Source organism: Urocampus carinirostris, chromosome 1 (assembly GCF_059441175.1).
Source record: "Urocampus carinirostris isolate Australia breed hairy pipefish chromosome 1, RoL_Ucar_1.0, whole genome shotgun sequence".
NCBI lineage: Eukaryota > Metazoa > Chordata > Actinopteri > Syngnathiformes > Syngnathidae > Urocampus > Urocampus carinirostris.
Window position 1 is genome coordinate 34,746,368 of NC_142349.1, and position 23,065 is coordinate 34,769,432.

The following is a 23,065-nucleotide window of genomic DNA, read 5'->3' on the forward strand; positions in this document are numbered from 1 at the left end:
CGCTCTAGTGGCGTTTGAGCGGCTTACCAGGGTCTGCTCGCTCCCCCTGTACCCCCCCCCCCCCTTCCTCAGCAAACCCCCTCCCACCTCTTGCCATCATTGTAGCCCCCATCCTCATCATCATCCTCATCACAAAGCCCCTCATCCACTTGCTGAACCTCCCTTTCACAAGAGGAATGAGAAGGGCTCCCTCAGGCGGTCTTTAGGAAAACTGCGCTTCAGGTAAGGTAAATAAATAGAGCCGCAACCAATGCTGGAGTGGCTAATCGGGAAGAACGGGAGATTTCCCGACGGGTCGGCTCATGTCAAGGCGGAGTTTGTGCTGGTGAGATGAGAAAAACAATTTCTATCTGTCACTTGCACTGTCTAACATTACTTGTGCATTCATTCTCTAGTCACCTGTTTTGCCACATTTAGCGCAACCCCAGGTTGCGAATGTTCCCTATAAACTGTGCAACTGCGCAGTTGCGCAACCTCCAGACCTCCGCTCACGAAACAATATATACAGATGATGCCCTACTTACGGACAATCGTTCGTAAGTTGAATTAGTTCCTTATTTCCTTCAGTGCTATGTTTTGTATGGTTAAGGTTTATGTAATTAGGATTTAGGCATGTATAAGTAATCTGTATGGTTTTGTACTAAAAAACATTTCTTAAAATAATGCTCTATAAAGACGAATACAATTAAGTTTAACTTACTTTTGGAAGACGAGCTTCAAGAGTTAGGCGACTTCCTCTCTTGTGGCAAAAAGTGGACGAAAAAATGCGATCCAACCATTTTCTCAACCGCATCAAGCTTTCTTATTCCACTTTCATTTGAAAAGAAACGGCTCGCATCGTTTTTACATTTTACACCAACCATATTGAATGGATGCACGAGATATTAAACAATAAATGTCAAAGTTCTTAATGCGCTGGAGTATGTTTGCACACAAACTAGGAAGAGGAAGCCAGATTTCTTCTTCGGGGTGGACGCTGGGTGACCTCTCACAGAGTAACACGCCGGTAGTGGCGGAAAGAAGCACTACAATAGTGTCCTTTACTCGGAAAAAGGTGCAGAATACAAAATCTAACTTACTTAGTTAAGTATTTTTCGACATCCCGAAAAAAATGTTCGTATCTACCGTTTTTCATAACTCGAATGTTTGTAATATATATATATATATATATATATATATATATATATATATATATATATATATATATATACAGGGAGTGCAGAATTATTAGGCAAATGAGTATTTTGACCACATCATCCTCTTTATGCATGTTGTCTTACTCCAAGCTGTATAGGCTCGAAAGCCTACTACCAATTAAGCATATCAGGTGATGTGCATCTCTGTAATGAGAAGGGGTGTGGTCTAATGACATCAACACCCTATATCAGGTGTGCATAATTATTAGGCAACTTCCTTTCCTTTGGCAAAATGGGTCAGAAGAGGGACTTGACAGGCTCTGAAAAGTCAAAAATTGTGAGATATCTTGCAGAGGGATGCAGCACTCTTAAAATTGCCAAGCTTCTGAAGCGTGATCATCGAACAATCAAGCGTTACATTCAAAATAGTCAACAGGGTCGCAAGAAGCGTGTAGAAAAACCAAGGCGCAAAATAACTGCCCGTGAACTGAGAAAAGTCAAGCGTACAGCTGCCAAGATGCCACTTGCCACCAGTTTTGCCATATTTCAGAGCTGCAACATCACTGGAGTGCCCAAAAGCACAAGGTGTGCAATACTCAGAGACATGGCCAAGGTAAGAAAGGCTGAAAAACGACCACCACTGAACAAGACAAACAAGCTGAAACGTCAAGACTGGGCCAAGAAAAATCTCAAGACGGATTTTTCCAAGGTTTTATGGACTGATGAAATGAGAGTGAGTCTTGATGGGCCAGATGGATGGGCCCGTGGCTGGATCGGTAAAGGGCAGAGAGCTCCAGTCCGCCTCAGACGCCAGCAAGGTGGAGGTGGGGTACTGGTATGGGCTGGTATCATCAAAGATGAGCTTGTGGGGCCTTTTCGGGTTGAGGATGGACTCAAGCTCAACTCCCAGTCCTACTGCCAGTTTCTGGAAGACACCTTCTTCAAGCAGTGGTACAGGAAGAAGTCCGCATCCTTCAAGAAAAACATGATTTTCATGCAGGACAACGCTCCATCACACGCATCCAAGTACTCCACAGCGTGGCTGGCAAGAAAGGGTCTAAAAGAAGAAAAACTAATGACATGGCCTCCTTGTTCACCTGATCTGAACCCCATAGAGAACCTGTGGTCCCTCATCAAATGTGAGATTTACAAGGAGGGAAAACAGTACACCTCTCTGAACAGTGTCTGGGAGGCTGTGGTTGCTGCTGCACGCAATGTTGATCGTGAACAGATCAAAGCACTGACAGAATCCATGGATGGCAGGCTTTTGAGTGTCCTTGCAAAGAAAGGTGGCTATATTGGTCACTGATTTGTTTTTGTTTTGTTTTTGAATGTCAGAAATGTATATTTGTGAATGTTGAGCTGTTATATTGGTTTCCCTGATGAAAATAAATAATTGAAATGGGTATACATTTGTTTTTTGTTAAGTTGCCTAATACTTATGCACAGTAATAGTCACCTGCACACACAGATATCCTCCTAAAATAGCTAAAACTAAAAAAGCCCCACTCCAACTTCCAAAATATTCAGCTTTGATATTAATGAGACTTTTGGGTTCATTAAGAACATGGTTGTTGTTCAATAATAAAATTAATCCTCAAAAATACAACTTGCCTAATAATTCTGCACTCCCTGTATATATATATATATATATATACCAGTATATATATATATATACCAGTATATATATATATATATATATATATATATATATATATATATATATATATATATATATATATATATATATATATATATATATATATATATTATACAGCACATAAAAATCAGGCTTCAAACTTTAGAATTCAGGAGCAAATTAATCTCAAATTACAATGCATGTAGGTAAAAACAACATGGGGTTCCTTTGGTGGTGTGTTTTAAATGCAATATTTTGAAGTCAATTTCAAAGTTGCACAAGTTTGAGAAAAAACAGCGGTTTTTCGAAAACCGACTTTCACAGCTCGGCTCACTAAAAAGAGCTGGCTCTTTCGGCTCCTAAATGGCTCTTCAGATTTATCTTGTTGCTTTAATCCATAAAAATAACACACATTATTTAACATCATGCACACAATTACTTTTGGGGGACAAACAAAGCTTACGAAGAAAAAAGACTAGAATGTAAAATAAAACAACAGAAGAAAAAATTAACTAGAGGCTTAAAGAGCGAAAAAAGAAGAAACAATAATTAAGGAAGGAAAACGGAGATGAAATGCTCGAAGAATAAAAATAAAAGGAAAATGAGAAAAAAGAAGGAAAAGCCCAAAAACAGGTCCCCTCACAGAATAACTTCCTCACAGATGTCTAACATGTCATTGTGCTGGCATACAAGTTTCTGTTGGCCCTTTCCTGTACTTGGTTACATTTGAGCGGAGCTTCTCTACTCTAAACTGTGTAAAAACTAGGCTAAGAAACTCACTGTATTCATGTTGATGTACACTGAGAAGGAAATTCTCATGTATATGGACAATGACATTGTCATCAACAAAGTCGCAGAGCCCAGTGCTTTGCTCGGGAGCTTTTTGATGTTTTAAAGTACCACTAGTAGTACCTCGGCCAAGCCATTTGGCTTTCAACATAGAATTCCCTAAAGGACATCCAACTGACTGGATTAGTTTCACCATTAATCTGCAAATGAGGCAAACTCTGTTGTGAACAACACAACTCAGCAATGACCCTTCGCGTTCTAATGTGTAGAAAAGAATGTTTGGTGGGGGCGTAACCAGCCTGTATTTTGAAGTATTACTCTAGTTGTATTTATGTGGTATTTTTTAAGTGTTACTGCAGTCTGACTTTTGTAGTATTTCTGTATTTTTTATAATATTTCTGTACTTTTGTTTTATAGTATTTTGTAGTATTTCTACAGTGTTTTTGTAGTAGTCAAGTCAATCATGTTTATTTTTATTTGTCTCAAAGGGCTGCATAGACCACAGATTATTGCAAAACACAGACTATTATTACACCACCCCCTGATCTAAAACCTACGTGAGGGCAAGGAAAATCTCAAAAACCTCAACATGAGTAAAATGAAGAAACCTTGAGAGGGGACCGCACATGAGGCAATTCCCTTTCCAGGATTTTATTTTTTGTAGTGTATCTGTAGTATTTTTGTAGTATTACTGTTGTTGTATTTCTGTAGTATATCTGACATAAGATTTATGTAGCAGTATTTCTGTATTATAGTATTACTGCATTTTTGTAGTATTTCTGCAGACATTTTTTTAAATATTTCCACATTTCAATATGTTTTTATCAGTACTGTCATTCATTTTTGTTGTATTCTGTTGTAACATTTATTTAATACTATGGCTTGCGAAACTATTTGGCCCCCTTGAACTTTGTGACCTTTTGCCACATTTCAGACTTCAAACATAAAGATATAAAACTGTAATTTCTTGTGACGCATAAACAATAAGTGGGACACAATCATGAAGTGGAACACACTTTATTGGATATTTTCAACTTTAACAAATAAAAAAGTGGGTGTGCACAATTCCCCCTCGGATGGGTCTGGCCTTGATGCGGCGAGGGGGCTTGCGTGTTCCAGTGACCCTGGAGAGCGATACCGTCGGGAGCTTGCTCCTGGTAGGGTCACCCATGGCGGGCCGGTCTCCGGGGTAGGTTCCAGACAAACAAAGACCCCAGCGTGTCGGTACGCTGTGAGGTGGCAGCCCCACCAACCGACTATCCTGCGGAGGGCTAACAACTCACCCAGGAGAAACACACTTTGTTACGAAACTGACCAGAGAAAGAAGCCGGACTGACCAACACGGTAACGGACCCCAGCCTGCCCCCGACCAACGAGTACGGATCGATCTTCGTCATAAGACCCGTGTCGCCACCTGGAATGTCCAGACACTCCTTCGCCCCGGAGCTGCCACCCTGCTGTCCCGAGAGCTCTGTCGCTATAACATCACCATGGCAGGGCTCTGTGAAGTACGATGGCAAGGCAATGGTGAAACAACAGCTGGCAACCATTGCTACATCTGGAGTGGCCCCGAGAGTCGGACCGGCCTTTACGGTGTGGCTCTTGCCATTCCAAAAGCCCTCCGGAGGTCCCTCATCAGCTGGACACCAATAAGTGACAGACTACTGTCTGCTCGATTCCTCCACCATCACGGCAAGATGACAGTGATCGTCGCCTACGCCCCCACCGATGTCGCTGATGAGGATGCGAAGGACGCGTTCTTTGACCAACTCCACCAGGCTGTCAACCAAGCCCCACCACACGACGTCACCATCATCCTCACTGATGCCAACGCCACTCTATCCAGCATTGATCGGTCCCCCGGCTCACCTGTCGGCACCACCTTCGTTGACAGCACAACAAACGACAATGGCAACCGCCTCCTCCTCCTCTGCCACCAAAACAACCTTTGTGTTGCTGACACCTGGTTTCCCCGGAAATGCATCCATCACTGGACGTGGTACAGCCCAGATGGCAGAACCAGGAAGGGATTGGACCACATCCTGATATCACGACGCTGGAAGTCGTTTGTAACCAACTGCCGGGTGTTCAGAGGAGCACAGCTTGGCAACACAGACCATCGTCTGCTGGTGGCCCAGCTCAAGCTAAAGCTCCGAGCCAACCAGCACAAGACTCTGCCTCGCCCCGACTCCTCCCGACTCAGCGACCCCAACATCGCCAGAGACTTCAGTTGCTCCATCCGCCGCTCTCTTGATACCCTGGCTCCTGACAAGCTGACAGACTGGGCGGCCTTCAAGGAAAGTGTCCTCCAGTCTGCTCACAATGTCCTCGGACGCCCGCGATCCTCCCCGAGAAAGCCCTGGATATCAGAGAGGACACTAAACATCATAGACCAGCGGCGTGAGGCCCGACTCCGAGGCGACCTCACAGAGTATCGGAGACTGAATCGCCTGCGCAATGTGGCCATTGCTGAAGATAGGGAGAGGTTTTGGCAGGCAGAAGCCCAACAGCTTGAGTCCGCGGCCAACAACAACAACATGAGCCGCGTATTCAGTCTACTACGCCAAGCCCGTAGCGGCCCACACATAAAGACAGCCCTGGTAAAGGACTCAGACGGCAACCTCATCATGACAGAAGCCAACTGCCTCGAGCGCTGGAAGGAGCACTTTAGCCTCCTCTTGCAGCACAGCACCATCCCGGCTGATCCCACCCTCCTACGGGCTGCGAGCACAGCACCTCCTAACGACACCTGCTGCACAGACCCCGTAACACCCGAGGAAGTGAGAGCTGCTCTGAAGAAGCTGAACACCAAGAAAGCCCCCGGCATCTGTGCCATTACCGGCGAGATGCTCAAGGCCGGCGGTGATGGCATGGTGGAGTGGCTAACCCGCCTATTCAACCAGGTGTGGGAATCGGAGCAGCTGCCCACCGACTGGACCAGAGGAGTCATCTTGCCCTTCTGGAAATGCAAGGGCGACAGGCTTGTCTGTGGAAACCACAGAGGCATAACCTTACTCTCCATCCCGGGCAAGGTCTTTACCAGGATCTTGCTCAGCCGTGCCCTTCCAGCAATCAGAAGCTGCCGCCGTCCCCAGCAGGCTGGCTTTATGCCCAACCGCTCCACAACGGACCACATCTCTGCCGTCCGTTTGCTGATAGAAAAGACCCGTGAATTCCGTAAAGATCGCCATCTATATATCGGATTCATTGATCTGAAGGCCGCCTTTGACACCGTCTGCCACTCTTCACTGTGGAACATCCTCCAAGCTCTCAGAGCACCACCCAAGATCATAGCCCTGTTCAAGCTGCTCTACAGCAACACAGAGAGCTGTGTCCGTATCAACGGCATTGACTCCGACTGGTTTGCTATCTCCAGCGGCGTTCGCCAAGGCTGTGTGGCTGCTCCCGACCTTTTTAATTGCATCATCGACCATCTGATGTTCAGGGTTAGTGAGCGCATCCCCGGAGTGTCTTTCGGCAACTACCACCTGACTGACCTGGAGTATGCTGACGACACCATCATTCTCAGCACTTCCTACAGCCAGCTGAGAGACGCTCTGGGCATTTACAGCGAAGAGGCAGCGCGGCTTGGCCTGCAAGTGAGTTGGACGAAAACCAAGTTCATGTATGTCGGTGATGGACCAGATCCACCTCCCATCCAAATTGGTAGCGACATCGTAGAGCCTGTCAAGAGCTTTGTATATCTGGGGTCCATGGTGACAGACAATGGGGACCTAAAACCAGAGATTCTCCGCAGAAGAGCCCTGGCAGCATCTGCTCTGCAGTCTCTCTGGAAACCACTCTGGCGGCACCAGACCATCGCACGCAAGACGAAGCTCCGCATTTACAACCTCGCCGTACTCCCTATCCTGCTTTATGGCTCAGAAACATGGCCCCTGAACGACACCCTGGCCACAAGAATCGATGGTTTTGATAGCAGGGCTCTCAGAACCATCGAGAACATCAGGTGGCCCCAGCGAGTCTCCAATAAAGAGCTCAGAGCCCGCACGTGCCAGCCCCAAGCATCTTCCTTGGTCGCACAACGCCGCACCCGCTGGTTTGGCCATGTCCTTCGTCTACCACCAGACCATCCGACACGAGCCATTCTCCAGTTTGACCCAAAGGCCGCAGGCTGGAGACGACCACGAGGGAAACCCCGCACTCGATGGCTCGACGTCGTTGCGGGCGACCTCCAACAACACGGAGTTGCCGTAGAGGATGCAGAACAGCTGGCACAAGACCGCCAGCATTGGAAAAACCTGGTTCATCTGGTCGGCTCAACGCACAGGGACGGGACCCCCCGACCTTCGCTGGAGCAATAAGTAAGTAAGTAAGTAGTAAGTGTGCACAATTATTCAGCCCCTTTACTTTCAGTGCAGCAAACTCTGTCCAGAAGTTCAATGAGGATCTCTGAATGATTCAATGTGGATCAAAATGACTAACAATGATGAATGGAATCAACCTGTGTGTAATGAAGTCTCTGTATGAATGTACCTGCACTGTGATAGTCTCAGAGGTCTGTTTAAAGCGCAGAGGGCATCATTAAGAACACCCACTTCTTCATTTTTTATTTGTTCAAAAAGTTTAAAATATCCAATAAAGTGTTTTCCACTTCATGATTGTGTCCCACTTATTGTTGATGCTTCACAATAAATTACCGTTTTATATATTTATGTTTGAAGTCTGAAATGTGGCACAATGTCTCAAAGTTAGAGGGGGCCAAATAGTTTCACAATCCACTGTACCCTACTACTATGTAATTAGATTATTGCTGTTTCCATCCATCCATCTATTATCTGCACCGCTTATCCTCAATATGGTCGCGGGGGTGCTGGAGCACATCCTAGCTATCTTTGGGCAGTGGGCAGGGGGCACCCTGAACTGGTTGCCAGTCAGTCGCAGGGCACACGGAAACAGATAACTCACTTGCTCATTTGTACCCAGGGACAAATCAGACCGGCCAATTAACCCGACATGCATATTTTTGGGATGTGGGAGGAAATCGAAATGCCCGGAAGAAACCCACGCAAGCACGGGGAGAACATGCAAACTCCACATAGAAAGGTTCGATTTCATGACCTCAGAACTGTGACACACTCGCTATCCACTGCGCTGCCGTGCTGCCCTATCACCATTCCATTTACCTTTTTGACGTAAAGAGCATTTTTTTTCATTGCTTATGTGGCTGTGTGTGAAATATACACAAGCACACACTCACGCACTGGTAAATAAATACATAAGCAGCAGGAGAAGACAGAGTGAAATTAGCCCAATTGCATCTTTATTGTAGTCAACAACCAAATCCTGGAATTTCAACAAACAAGACCTGAAGAAAACAAAATTAAAATAAGTACAATTTGAACATAGGCGCCAACCACAGCATGCGGCTTGGTGTCATCATCATCATTCGTCCAATTAACGTACATCGTGATATGAAATACTATTTACAAAAAAACAAAACAAAAATAAACCTATTCTACAAATTTCTGATCATCTAAACAGCTAAAACCTCAGAGAAAAAAAAGGATGACATCATTTTGTAAAATGTTTTGGACTTGCATCTGCAGACCAGAGGTCCCGCACGCACTAGACTACACACCACCCCACTGGTTCTCATGCAAGCTACATGCTAGCACATTAGCTAAGACGAAGGACAGGACGACTGATTACAGGCAAATATAGGTCCGCTAGATTTTCACTTTTTTTTTTTCTTCTCATTGTTTTTTACAAAACAACACTTCTTTTGGTAGCAAGACACATCTGATTCATCTTCTCATTGGCATTTCTGGGACGGGGAACCACAGCGCCCCTCTCTGGTCTGTAGATGCCAGTGACGCAAATCATGAATCAAGTGTCAAGTTCTGCTAAAATTGCTACAAATTGACTTGACTTTGTACGCCTTTAGCTTATCATACATTGGGACACTAGCACACAGTCGCTAGGTTCGTTCATACAGGCGTTTTCATGAGGAAAAAAAGGAGATGAAACAGAAACAAAATGTAATAAACGGGCTTTACATAGAGTTCTGAAAACTTACCATAATTTCCCAAAATAAAGTGAGCTTTTTCAGATGGTTGTAAAATTAGCAGTCACTGTGTTCCTAAATCAAACTAGTGACATGGTCTCGGGGGGAAAAAGGTAACTTTGGATGGGAAATTAAAAGCATGTTTTATGCTTTTACACACAAGCCAGCAAACATTCTGCAGGAATTGTTCACATTTTTCACTACCTTTCATTTTACATTAGAAAACAAAGGCTTTACAAAATAAGAATGAAGAAATTTGGAAAATATAGCTTTGTCAGTAAATTTTGTACGGGACACAGCACGCTTGAAGCGCTTTGCTGAAATGTGTGTGAGAATGTTCTGGGTGAAAGCCACTTAACACTTGACAGAATCAATTTTATACCTTTCAAGGTAATTAGCAGTTAGTGTGGATAGATTTCACACAAAAACAGCAAACAGGTTGAGCTAATTTTATGTAATCATGTTAGTATAACACTACCTGTGCTTTAACAGAGGGGTATAGTGTAGTATTCACAATAGTTTAATAAGGATAACATTTAGAACAGAGGGCTTTGCAGGGTTTTATGTAAAACTTCCAGAGTGACTGTTCAGTGATTTCATACAGAGGCATGGCATTCATTTCAAATGGTGATACTCCCTTGGTGATGATTTCAGTAGTAGTGTAGGTTCCTCAAAATAAAAAAGGTTTTAGATGCAAGGTCTTTCACACAGAACATAGGGAGGCAGCATTTCCTTTAACATTTCAGCAGAATTACTTTCCCATTTTGCTGTAACGCCACTGATACATCCTGTAAAGTTGGGAAATTAGCGGCCCATTTTAACAGCTTTAAAACAGAACAGCACACTCAAAAGTAAGATTTGATAGGCGGCGTGGATTGAACTCGTGGGAAAGAGAACAGGTGCCTAAGTGGATAAAGAAGTAGAATCCCTGAATATTTCAAACAAAAATCTATCTAACCAGCTGGTCCAATATAGAAACAAAAATAAACAAAAATATTCAAACAAACACTGGAAAAGGAAAAGAAGGAAAAGTGGATTTTTATTACAGTATTTTCTTTTTTTGGGGGGTGGGGATATTAGTGGGGACACCTAAAGGACGTGGCATAGTCATGGTGAATGTGTGGCAAAAAGTATTAGGACACCATCAAGGGCTTTAATTATGAAAAGTGTACAAAATCATCGGGGCATTTACAGGGCAACCCAATGTTAAAATGCAGAAACATCTCGAAACAAAATGTGAAAAAGATTGAAACAAACTGGGACATATTTGTATATGCAGTGGCACCAGCTTCTTTTAACCTCCCTGGGAAAGCCTTCTGCAGGACAAGGTGGGAATTCTCAGTTTTTCTTTACATTAAACACACTTGTACTGAAGTACACAATCATTGCACACTCTTGTCTACAAAGTGGTGCTTGGACAGCGGGTTGAAAGGGGGCCTCCTTACTGTAACGGGGAACGTTAATCAAATAAATGGAGAAGGGGGTTTAGACCAAGACGCAGGGCCTGATTGATTAAAGAATGAAAAGAAATGGACGAGCGCAGCGGGCAGAAGACGAGGACATTGAAGTCACGGGACGACTTTGCGGCGTTGGCGCACCGCCCGCGTTCTTTTAGCCAGATTAGCTTGCTGCGCCAACGTTTACAGGAATTCTTTTCCTGGAACATACCAATGAGCCCCAAAATAGTCCAGTCTAGAGACCATACTGACGTTTGTGAATGCGGATCATTTCAAGGAGTTCTGATGCATGATGGCTGGTTATCTGGGATAAATGGAGAGGTTGTATTAGATGATATGTCCGAAATTTCACATTTTTCTTTTTCTGTATTTAAATTGTTAGCAATAGTTGTGTCTATCATTTATTTATGAGGGAGACAGACAACATGAAAGCCTGTGTACTTGTCTTTTTTTGTTTACCTTGTGGATTAGTTTAAGCGCATTACACAATTTTATTTGGCAAAATGGCAGCTATTATAATTAACTGTAAACAGAAGCTATACCATTGAGCAACCCTTTTTGACCAATTGGATCACTTTTGGCACGTCTGTTTTTTGATTGCGCTCATTGGAACATAACTGTTAATTGAAAATTTCACATCATTCATGATGATATGCGAGCAGTGTTAGGACTAACGTATTACAATTATGAATTAAATTTAGTAACTCAACTGCTGTTCCTACATGGAGAGTTACTGCGTTCGTTACTCATTAAATGGAGATAATGAATTACAATGTTCTTCGGGTGATAAACAATCCTGCATTATTCATAATGTTACAGACAATCCTCAATCCACCAGTAACAATAGATGTTTATATGTAACTTAAAGTTCAACTAAATAAAGTTATGCTGGCGCCGTTCTAAGCACACAGTATGAGGGCACTGAAATTTTCCTCAGGCAGATATTTTCCTTACCATGTATACTCGCATCTAAGCTAAATTTACAACTATAAAATCACATGGTCAGCTTACTTGGTTGTGTGTCGCAAAATCAATGGGGCAAACATTGTCATGGGATTTATGGTAAAAGTTTGCTGAGTTTTGGTAAAATTGTATTTGCTATATGCTGTGTCTGGAGAAAAACTGTTTTGGACAGAAACGGAGAAGGAAGTCTTCTTGTGTTTGAAGCCCAAAGATAATATGGATACAGAGGGTCTAGTCTGCAAACTTACAAGATTGCACGAGCCAAAAAATATGAAACGTTCACTGCTTCCACAGGTTGGTGTGCACATTTTCGTCTATTTCTTTTATTATTTTATTCGATTTAAAAGTATTTTAGGAGGTTGGCTTCGATGCGAGTATATACAGTAATTTGTAACTAGATAGTTACTTACCAGGTAACATGCGACCTTTCAGTATCAGTAATCTGGGGGGGTAACTTAGTTACAATTTAAAAAAAGTGACAAGTAACTGTAAATAAGAACTATGTGTGTGGCAAAACGGCCATTGACTTTTTCCTTAAAAGTATGGATTATTTTGAGGGGTTTTGTTTATTTCCTATTTATTAAGAATGAGTGACAAGAAATAAATCACATTTTCTATATAATACGAATGTCAGAACAATCTTTGGGGGACTGTGAACTTTTTTCAGATTTTGAAATGTAACACATGGTGATAGAAGTGGTTTTCTTTTCTGTAGATTATTCTTGGTCCCTTTGTTTGATTTTACTGTGTAAAGTGGCAGTGATCATGGATGAGTGGCAAGGAAATTATTTGCATATTCATATGACTTGTCTACAATCGACATGCATATTCCACCTGAATAGTTCCCCTTTTGTTATATGTAGTTTGTTTCTATTCTATTTATTATCTTTCTACAAAGTATTTAAGGTAATATTGTATACAATTTAACCACACCTGTGTGAGTGATAAAGTATTTTTTGTCCGTGTGCGTGAAATTGTAATTTTTCCGTTTATTTCTTATATGCATTGTTGTTGATGTGAAAAGCCGATAAAGTTTAGAAACTTGTAGTTTTATTGCAAGAGAATGAATAGGTGAATTTCAGCTACAGTTTTGTGTGTTTGGGCAAAGGGAGTTCTGTAAACACTTGACCAAAAATATTGATTACTAAAAGAAAAGGAAAAGGAAAACGAATACATTTTACTCACTCATCCTGGAAAAAAATCCAATGAGTGAGGGCCTCACTGAGAAAATAAGATGACTGGAGGGTTTATTTAAACCTGTTGTTTTTAACCCCCCAAAATTTGACTTCATTGTTGTTGTTTTTAACTAACCTGAAAAGTGCTACATAAATGCACACTATTTACCAATTACTATCCATCCATCCATTATCTGCACCGCTTATCCTCATAGGGTCGTGGGGGGTTGCTGGAGCCCATCCCAGCTGTCCTCGCGCAGTGGGCAGGGGACACCCTGAACTGGTTGCCAGCCAGTCGCAGGGCACACAGAGACAGACAACTCACTCGCTCATTCACACCTAGGGACCATTTAGACCGGCCAATTAACCTGACATACAGAATTTTGGGAATGCGGGAGGAAACCGGAACGCCCGGAAGAAAACCCACGCAGGCGCGGGGAGAACATCCAAACTCCACACGGGGAGGCTGTGGTAGCTGGACTTGAACCCTGAACCTCCGCACCTTCAGCGCCATTTACCATAACTTTTAAATTCAGAATACTGTAGGTTTGTGTGAGTCTTAATTTGCACCTTAGAAGGTTTTGGGTTTGAACCCAGGCAGTCATCGTGACCACCCTTAAAAGTAGGGTTTGGGAACCTTTTGGACTCAATAAGCCATGTTAGAAAAATATATGTATATATATTTTTTAGAAAACCACACTAATTCTTCAAAAAAAAAAACGGCCAAATCTGTTTTACAGACAGAATCTAATTCTTCAGCGCGTTTGATGATTTCATAAATTATATTGAATAATAGAAATGTCAGAGCTTGTGCCCCATATCAACAAATATCAAAGTTAAAATTTGTCTCCCTCCTGCAGTTACTTAGGATCATTGAGGTTCATTTTGACCCTCATTTTTGTCGTAAAAAGGTTTCAAAACAAGGTGCGAGCAGAGTTCTTTCGTAAATGTGTCACTAAATAGTACACACGAGGATACGGATGTATTTACCTTCAGTTATGTGACGTGGTCACCATTCTAACCTCAGGAATCGAGTGGTCTTTATTTGTCCTCCGTTCCGTTCTATAGATGCAAATCTTTGACATCTTTGAAATTTACAAACTTCCGTATTCAATCGTGTCGTTTATGATACTGAATTATTTCAGAACTTTTACAAACTACAATTGAAAAAATATCCAGGAAATCGTAAAAGGAAGGTATGCATTTTCTGATGCATCTCATTGGCTAACAGACACAGAAAACCTTCAAGGTAGATTAGCACTACAGCGCTCCTGCTCCTAGTGGTAGAAACACAGAGTTGCACTGTTGGCCTAAAAGTGAATTTTCTCTGATTCAAATGAAAATAGCCGCACTTGGCACACGAGCTACACGTTCCTGACTCCTGCTTTAAAGGGACACTGTGTATTATTTGACCCCAAAATGACTTTGTATTGTGAAGTCCAACCGAAAACAAGTGCTAAAAAGCACAAGGTTACAAACGGAGACTCAAAGAGACGAATCCGCACCTTTTCTGTGGCTCATTTTTTTTGCCCGGCATTTGACAAGGTTTTTGGTTTTGGGGGGTAACCGTTTCAGCAAGATGGCGGACAATTATATCAGGTGAGGCTCATGTCATGTGAAACATTTCTAGAGCCAAGTGTTTATAAAAAAATAACGTTTATGTGACAGTTTATGTATTTTTGCTTATTATTCAATTCAGTTATTTTTGTTAATGAATGAAGGGTTTTTTTTTTTTTAACCAGTAAGAGGCGCTAAATACTACACAATGTCTCCTTCACAAAATCCTGAACCGCGAGTTGCTCATCAGGAGCTGGGTAAGTCTTCGAATGTAAAACACTTTTTAAGGACTTGTAAGGTGGAAGTTAAGTTGAGTTGACAATTTCTTCCTTGTTAAAAAAATAACAATGTATCACTTAAATTTTAGAATCAAATTTTTAAAAATACAATAAAATTATATCTATCCTAAAAAAATCTTTAAAAAAAAAACACTTTGAATCCAAAACAATGTTGCTATTTCACAACATGGTTACAAAGATTTGTTTCATGCACCTTGCATTTATTTTTCCAATTTGTACCCCTCAGAATTTTACCAACACATACTCACCAACGCTACCATTTTATGCGTTATACTACGACATTTATCCTATTCAAATACCCATTTAAAAAAAATGAAAATCCACTGTTTTGTTCAAATGTGACTTGAGACTAGTATTTTGGTCTAGGGCTGCTTTATCTTAAAGCAAGACTAAATCTTTGCCCATGAATAAACTGCATCAACAATCGTATTAAGATTTCTGTTTTGGTAAAAGTTTGCCACTTCTGGAGATATCATAGGATGCCAGTTTCTTATTTTGACACGGTGTTGTTCATTATTTTGACCGCCATTTTTGCTACTGAGAATCATTCTGCTGTTCTTTGATCCCCACACCCTGATGGGTTTTTTTGTAACCTTGAAGATTTAATAAAAAGAGGGGGCTTCGGGATTATTTAATCTGAAAATCCTTCTTCCTGACCTCCTTGCAAGTTCAAAATCCATTGTTTTCTTCTCGCCTTACTCGTGTTCCTAAAATTTAAACTTAACAACTGCTTTTTTTTAATGTCAAAAGGTTGGCATGTATTCGAATACAATAAATACTTTTTGGGGTTTTTGTTTCTGTTCTTTCTTGAAAACATTACTTAGATGTACTTAAATCGATAACTACCTTCCTAGACAAGAGTATATTTTTTCAGTGAGGCCCTAAGAATCATTAATAAAAGCTTAAAAAAAAACAACCTCCCAAAGTTACACACTTTAAAGAAAGGAAAGAAATCTAAAACTATTTTTTTTTGCAGTTGAAGTTACTTTACATTGCAATGCCATTGTTGGTACTTATGAATATTTTGTATTTTTACCAACTCAGATACTCTGAACGCATGTAATAAAAACAGGCAATAGGAGTACTGGAGGATACATGAGTGAGAAGGGTTTTTTTCCCTTGGTTTCCCCTATATACAGGCGCACCGAACACCGGTTCCGTCCAGTTAAAAGAATGCTCATACTTATATATTTATATATGTATAAAGTTATACGTACACATGTATGTAGTGTGGTTTGATAGGGTGGGGGAGTAAGGTGTCAAAAACGATTTCTTTTTTTTTATATATTTGGTAGATATGCGGATGTATTTGAAGCGTATGCCAGGTTAAGGTGGTCAAATGAATCAGGAAGTAATGTGAGTTACAATTTCGGAGCTGTTTAGAAAATGGGACGTTTGGACGGTAACGTAATAATACCATGTTAGTAAGTGGTTGCGTGTGTGTCAGTGCAAATCTCACGTCCCTGTATCGGAGCAAACTAAGTCCTCACCCCAACTTTGCCCGTTTCTCAGCCGACTGAGTGCGGTGAAAACAATATGTAAGATTGTTCTTTCCTGTGTCCCCCTCTTTCCTTTTCTGTCTCTCTAGATGAAGTATTCCTTCTTGTCCTCGGTTCCGGAGTTTCCGCCCTCTGCGTTAATGATGGCCGTGTCGGCATCGGGGGCGTCGTCTGAGCCTTTGGCCTCGTGGGTCAAATACGTTCCTGGGAGACAAAAAATGATGATGTGGCAACAAATCCCATCTTGGGTCATTTCCTGCCCACTTACTGAAATAAAAATCGGACATTTTACGTCTTAAGACGACAATGGCACTGAATGTGTTGAATGGCAATATTACATTTTATTAACAGCCAAAGCACGGGGGCAACAAGTTAGATTAGTGAGGCAGCATGGCAGCGCATTGGTTAGTGTGTGCGCGGCACAGTTCTAAGGTCATGGGTTCAAATCCAGCTACCAGCCTTCCTGTGTGGGGTTTTCATGTTCTCCCCGTGCTTGCGTGGGTTTCCTCCGGGCACTCTGTTTTCCAAAAACATGCATGTCAGGTTAATTGGCCGGTCCAAACTGTCCCTAGGTGTGAATGAGTGAGTTGTCTGTGTCTGTGTGCCCTGTGACTGGCTGGCAACCAGTTCGAGGTGTCCCCTGCCCACTGCCCGAAGATAGCTGGGATGGGCTCCAGCAACCCCCAGCGACCCTACTTAGGATAAGCGGTGCAGATAATGGATGGATGGATGGATGGATGGATTTGTGAACTAATTTGTGGTCATAGTAAGCCACTTACGGTTCCTGTAAAGTTTTCCTGAAATCTCAATCCAAGATGTACATAGTAATTTGAATGCTGTTCTTGAACTGTTTGGAGAATATGGACGGTTTTGTTCTCTTTTGAAAGTTAACACTAACCCTTTCCCCCAAACTGAAATAATAACTTGAAGTTCTACTAACGTTGAGTAACACACAGAAATAGAAAGTTTTTATCCTCGCCTGATTTTTTTTGCCTGCAGATAAGTGTAGCTGGTGTATCATTGCTAGAAAACAGGTGAGACAATAGCTTGAAGCCTTACCTAAAACCTTGTCAAATTTGATAACAATGTGAAAACTAAACATTGCATTTTACACATTTTTCAAAGGGTAGGTTTAGGCATTTAGGCCATTTGGAGAGAAGCAGTTTTCAACACTAAACCTTTGCAAATGTGTATTAAACGTAAGCCAATTTTTTGGACATTGTGAAAGAGTTGTAAATGTTTTACTTCTCTTTTCAGAAGTCAATCCACGATTGTGCACACTTTTTTTCCCCTTTGGCCATCCATCCATCCATTATCTACACCGCTTATACCTCAGTAGGGTCGTGGGGATGCTGGAGCACATCCCAGCTATCTTCAGGCAGTGGGCAGGGGACACTATGAACTGGTTGCCAGTCGGTCGCAGAGCACACAGGGACAGAGAACTCACTTGCTCATTCACACCTAGTGAGGATTTGGACTGGCGATTTAACCTGACATGTATGTTTTTCGGAGGAAACCCGAGTGCCCGGAGAAAACCCACGCAAGAACAGGGAGAACATGCCAACTCTGCAAAGGAATGCTGGTAGGTGGATTTGATCCCGAGACTTCAGAACAGTGCCGCGGACTCGCTAACCACTCAGCTGCCGTGCCGCCCATGCAAATCTTTTCAAACCTATGTGGCCCAGGACTCGAAAACTTGCTGTATTGTATAGTGCTACCAAAATCGAGTGCTACAAAGCATAATAAGGAATACAAACTGAGGAGACTCATGGTGACCAAACTGCACCATTTTTCTTCTCAATTATTTTCACGGTTTTTACCGGGGTTTTTTTTAGGGGGGGAAGATACCCTTGGATTGCAGATGGCAGACAATCATGTTAGTTCTCTTTAGATCAAATGGCTACCATTTTTATATGAATTTCTAAAATAACTTATCATGCTATTACTATGTTGTTACTTATAGCTAGGTTGCAATTTAAGAAGTAATGTAGAGTTAAAACTGGGTTAGTCAACCACTAAAACATTATGCCAAGTGTTATCAAATTCCCTGGAAAATCACAATGACCCATCACTGGTTGTCTGTGGGTTACTCAGTATCAGTAATCTGGGGGCTTACAGGGGGCTACCTGGTCGTATAGTGCAACTGAAAATGAGTGGAGACTTAAAATGACCAAACTGCACATTTTTTTCTTCTCAATTATTTGTCCAGCCTTTCAAAAGGTTTTTATTTTTTCAGCAAGATGGCGGACAACTATGTCAGCTCCCACTAGGTGATCCTCATGTTATGTAAACAGGGTTGGGTAGGGTTACTTTAACTTGATTACTTTCAATTACTTTTGGATTACTCCAATACCAAATATGCTAATAAAAGACAAAATAAACTAAATATGAATGAAATGATGACTCACAACACTTGGTAAGCTTTCTCTCCTGGTTTTGATCTCTTTGATCTCAGGCAAAACTAACATAAAATGCGACAGAAACAAAATGAAAATACATCCAAACAGCTTGCCAACATCATTTTTGCCGTTCCATGTATTCTGTTACTCCCCAAGCCTGCACAAAATTTAGTAATTTTATTCATATTTAGTTTATTTTGTCTTTTATTAGCATATTTGGTATTGGAGTAATCCAAAAGTAATTGAAAGTAATCAAGTTAAAGTAACCCTACCCAACCCTGTATGTAAAATGATAACTTTCATGACCTTCGAGCATGTTTATATTGTTAGTTTGTGTATTTTTGTTTACTATTAAAATCAATGTTTTATTTTTTTAATGAATGGTGTTCTAATACCACTATGATACGGTAATGATACACAATTTCTCTTTCGGATTTTTGAAGTACAGTATTGATATATATGTTGTGATCCGGAGTGACCCTTATTTCTTTTCAAGGCCAACGCTGCCCTCTGCTGTTCGCATTGAGATTTTTAACTATATTCTCGCCAAATATCCATCCATTCAATTTGTGAAACGATTATACTCACTATAGATATATTTATATTAGGGATTCACAATAATTACCTATTTTCTGTGTATTTACAATATACTGGCGTGGGGGATAAATCAAGTCACAGTTATTCGAGCCATATAAATAAAAATGATAAATTAAAAAAATATATTCGATTCACACTCTAATATGTGGATCCCAGACTACATTTTTGAGGCGGACTTAGCTGAGCTGTTAATGCTTGTTGTAAAATGCACACAACATTAAGAAATATGTATTTGGGTGTGTATTTCTATGACTTAAGTACACTTAAGTCAATTCTTATTAAATAGCTGATTTTTTGTACTGGTCTGAGGGCCATCCTTTTCTATTTCACTACATTAACTAAAAAACTAACTACCTGTCACGGTCGCCATGGCTACCAGTCTGCCGCGCCCCCGAACTCTGGTCTGCTATTTAAGGCTGGATTTTGGGTTTGGCGGGCGCTGGCTCATTACACAATCCCAGGTCTGTTATCCCTTGTCCTGTTTTAGGTTTAAACATTTTCCGTCTGTTATGCCTTGTCCTGTTGAGTTCGTGCCGGAGGAACTCTGTATTGTTCTGTTTTGGTCCCGGAGTATTGGGTGACTTTTATTTTGTTAAATAAAACTTATGATCGTCAACGCATATGACTTCTCCCTTCCTGCCTCCGTTCTGGTCCGGTCACCCCTTCCACTCCACCACGCCACGTGACAGAATGAGCCAGCCACGACAAGAACTCAGCGAACGATCCCAGCGCGATTTGGGGAGACCTGGAGAACGCAGCTTGGCAAGCGCCCACTGAGTCCGACTTCGACTCCCTGCCCGTTCGAACCACGGCCCCGCCCATCGTGGCCATTGCTGTGCCTCGAATGGGGTCCCGGGAGGAATTGACGCCTGCCTGTTCGACTCTCATGCCTGCCTGCTCGACTCCCGTGCCGATTGCCTGCTATTCAGTCTCCCCTGCGTGCCAGTCCGACTCCGACTCCGCTGCCTGCCGGGCCGACTCCGACTCCGCTGCCTGCCGGGCCGACTCCGCTGCCTGCCGGGCCGACTCCGACTCCGCTGCCTGCCGGGCCGACTCCGCTGCCTGCCGGGCCGACTCCGCTGCCTGCCGGGCCGACTCCGCTGCCTGCCAGTCCGACTCCGCTGCCTGCCAGTCCGACTCCTCTGCCTGCCAGTCCGACTCCGCTGCTCCTGTTTTGCCGGTTCTGATTTTGACTCTCTCCTGTTTTGCCGGTTCTGATCTTGACTCTCTCCTGTTTTGCCGGTTCTGATTTTGACTCTCTCCTGTTTTGCCGGTCCTGATTTTGACTCTCGCCTGTTTTTGCCAATTTTGACTGTCCTCTGTGTTTGCCGGTTCTGAATCTCTGTCTGTCCTCTGTGTTTGCCGGTTCTGAATCTCTGTCTGTCCTCTGTGTTTGCCGGTTCTGATTCCCTGTCTGTCCTCGTGTTTGCCGGTCCAGTTTGCCAGCCGGCCCCCCCCAACCCTGCCGAGCGTCGAACCATTCCGGGGCGTGAGGTAGTATTTATTTATTTTTTTCCTTTTTTAGGGACCTCAGGAGCTGTCCCTTAAAGGGGGGGCTCTGTCACGGTCGCCATGGCTACCAGTCTGCCGCGCCCCCGAACTCAGCTGCAGCAGATCAGCTGATTGCTGGTCTGCTATTTAAGGCTGGATTTTGGGTTTGGCGGGCGCTGGCTCATTACACAATCCCAGGTCTGTTATGCCTTGTCCTGTTTTAGGTTTAAACATTTTCCGTCTGTTATGCCTTGTCCTGTTGAGTTCGTGCCGGAGGAACTCTGTATTGTTCTGTTTTGGTCCCGGAGTATTGGGTGACTTTTATTTTGTTAAATAAAACTTATGATCGTCAACGCATATGAGTTCTCCCTTCCTGCCTCCGTTCTGGTCCGGTCACCCCTTCCACTCCACCACGCCACGTGACACTACCTAAATCTTAATTATTTGCATGTTTCTGATTTGTCAGCAGAAGTTCTTCTATTTTTAATTTAAAAATGTTTTCTAACCTAAAAAATATATAATGTGTGTACACATAATACATTATATCTAAAACTGCCGAATGTTAAAAATCATATTTCAGACAATTTCCAGATTTCCAACATGTTTTGTAGAATGCACACTACACAGGACGGTCCTGCACCTTCATGGGGCCCTAAGCAAAATTTGATTTGGAGCCCTCAATTACTTGTTAGTTTGCATACTTACCAAAACTCATTTGATGTTGTACTCCAGGAATGGACAACTATTTGGAGTCAGGGATCGCATGTTATACTTCTTTTTCAATGGATTAGTTTCATCAAATTGGTTTTGAAACGACCACAATTAGGGCAAAAATAGTATATTAGGTCCCTGTTTTAAGCACTTTATTTGTTATGAAGATTTGAAGTATTACTATGGGTTTTGTAGTTTTTTTTGTAGTATTTCTGAAGCTGGATTTTAATTGAAGTTCTGTAGTTTATTGTTGTGACTGTAGTTTTATTTCTTTACTATTTTTGTAGTATTTCGATAGTAGTAGTTACTTGTTGCATATCTGTAGTATTTTCATAGTATTTTTGTATTAATACAATAGTTTTATGATTAAAGTATTTTCGTAGTATTACTGTAGTATTATTTTTTTTAAGTATTTTTGTACTATCACTGTTGAATGTAGTAGTATTTCCAAATAAGAATGTTTGTTGTATACCTGTAGTATTTTTCAAATATAGTGTTACTATAATTTATTTTTGTAGTATTTTTGTGATATTTCTGTAGGATAATTTTTGTAGTATCGCTATAATTTGCAGTTTTTCTGTTGTAAACCCATTGTAGTCGTATTTTGTAGTAATATTTTTAGTAGTTTTTTTATAGTGTAGTATTGTGTTTTCGTATTTTTTTTGTATTTCAGTAGAAGTATAATTGATGTATTTCCAAAGCAGTATTTCATTAGTACTTTTATAGATTTTTTTGTAGTATTTCCATAGGAATATTTTTGTCATATTTCGTTAGTATTTTTGTAATATTAATGTAGTTGTCTTTTTGTAGTATTTTTGGAGTAAATAATTCTATAGTAGTATTTTTTAATATAATATTACTGTAGTTGTAGTTTTGTAGTATTTCCATATTATTTTTTTGTTTTCAGAATGAAGGCAACATGATATATGAGGTCCCTGTTTTTAAGCATTATATTTGATATTTAGTTTTGTAGCTGTGTAGTATTTTTGTTGTATTTCTGTAGCAGTATTTTTCAGTGGAAACACAGAGATATTGGCACCCAAAAAATGAAGTGGACCCGGGGCCCTAAGCAGCCAGTTAGCTCGCTTATGACGGCTCTGCTATACTGTACACAATCAATGAACAATCAACATTATCAATAGAAAAATGAACATGGCTTGATTTATTTTTTCTTTTCGATTTTCATAGTCCATCCATTCTCTGCACCGCTTATCCTCAGTAGGGTCGCGGGGGTGCTGGAGCCCATCCCAGCTGTCTTCGGGCAGTGGGCAGGGGACACCTTGACCTGGTTGCCAGCCAGTCACAGGGCACACAGGGACAGACAATTC

At 41.7% G+C, this 23,065-nt stretch overlaps 1 protein-coding gene across 3 annotated transcripts in view; it reads right to left on the bottom strand.

Annotated features, from left to right (window-relative positions):
• Positions 1–12,183: 12,183 nt before the first annotated feature.
• The window catches only part of cadm3 (cell adhesion molecule 3), a 171,632-nt gene continuing 160,750 nt past the window's right edge, over positions 12,184–23,065 (bottom strand). For all 3 annotated transcript variants that reach the window (XM_088336610.1, XM_088336601.1, XM_088336594.1), the window contains one exon: positions 12,184–16,743. In XM_088336610.1, the coding sequence (XP_088192736.1) occupies positions 16,625–16,743 (119 nt within the window). In that variant the 3' untranslated portion in view covers positions 12,184–16,624. The remainder of the gene's footprint in view (positions 16,744–23,065) is intronic.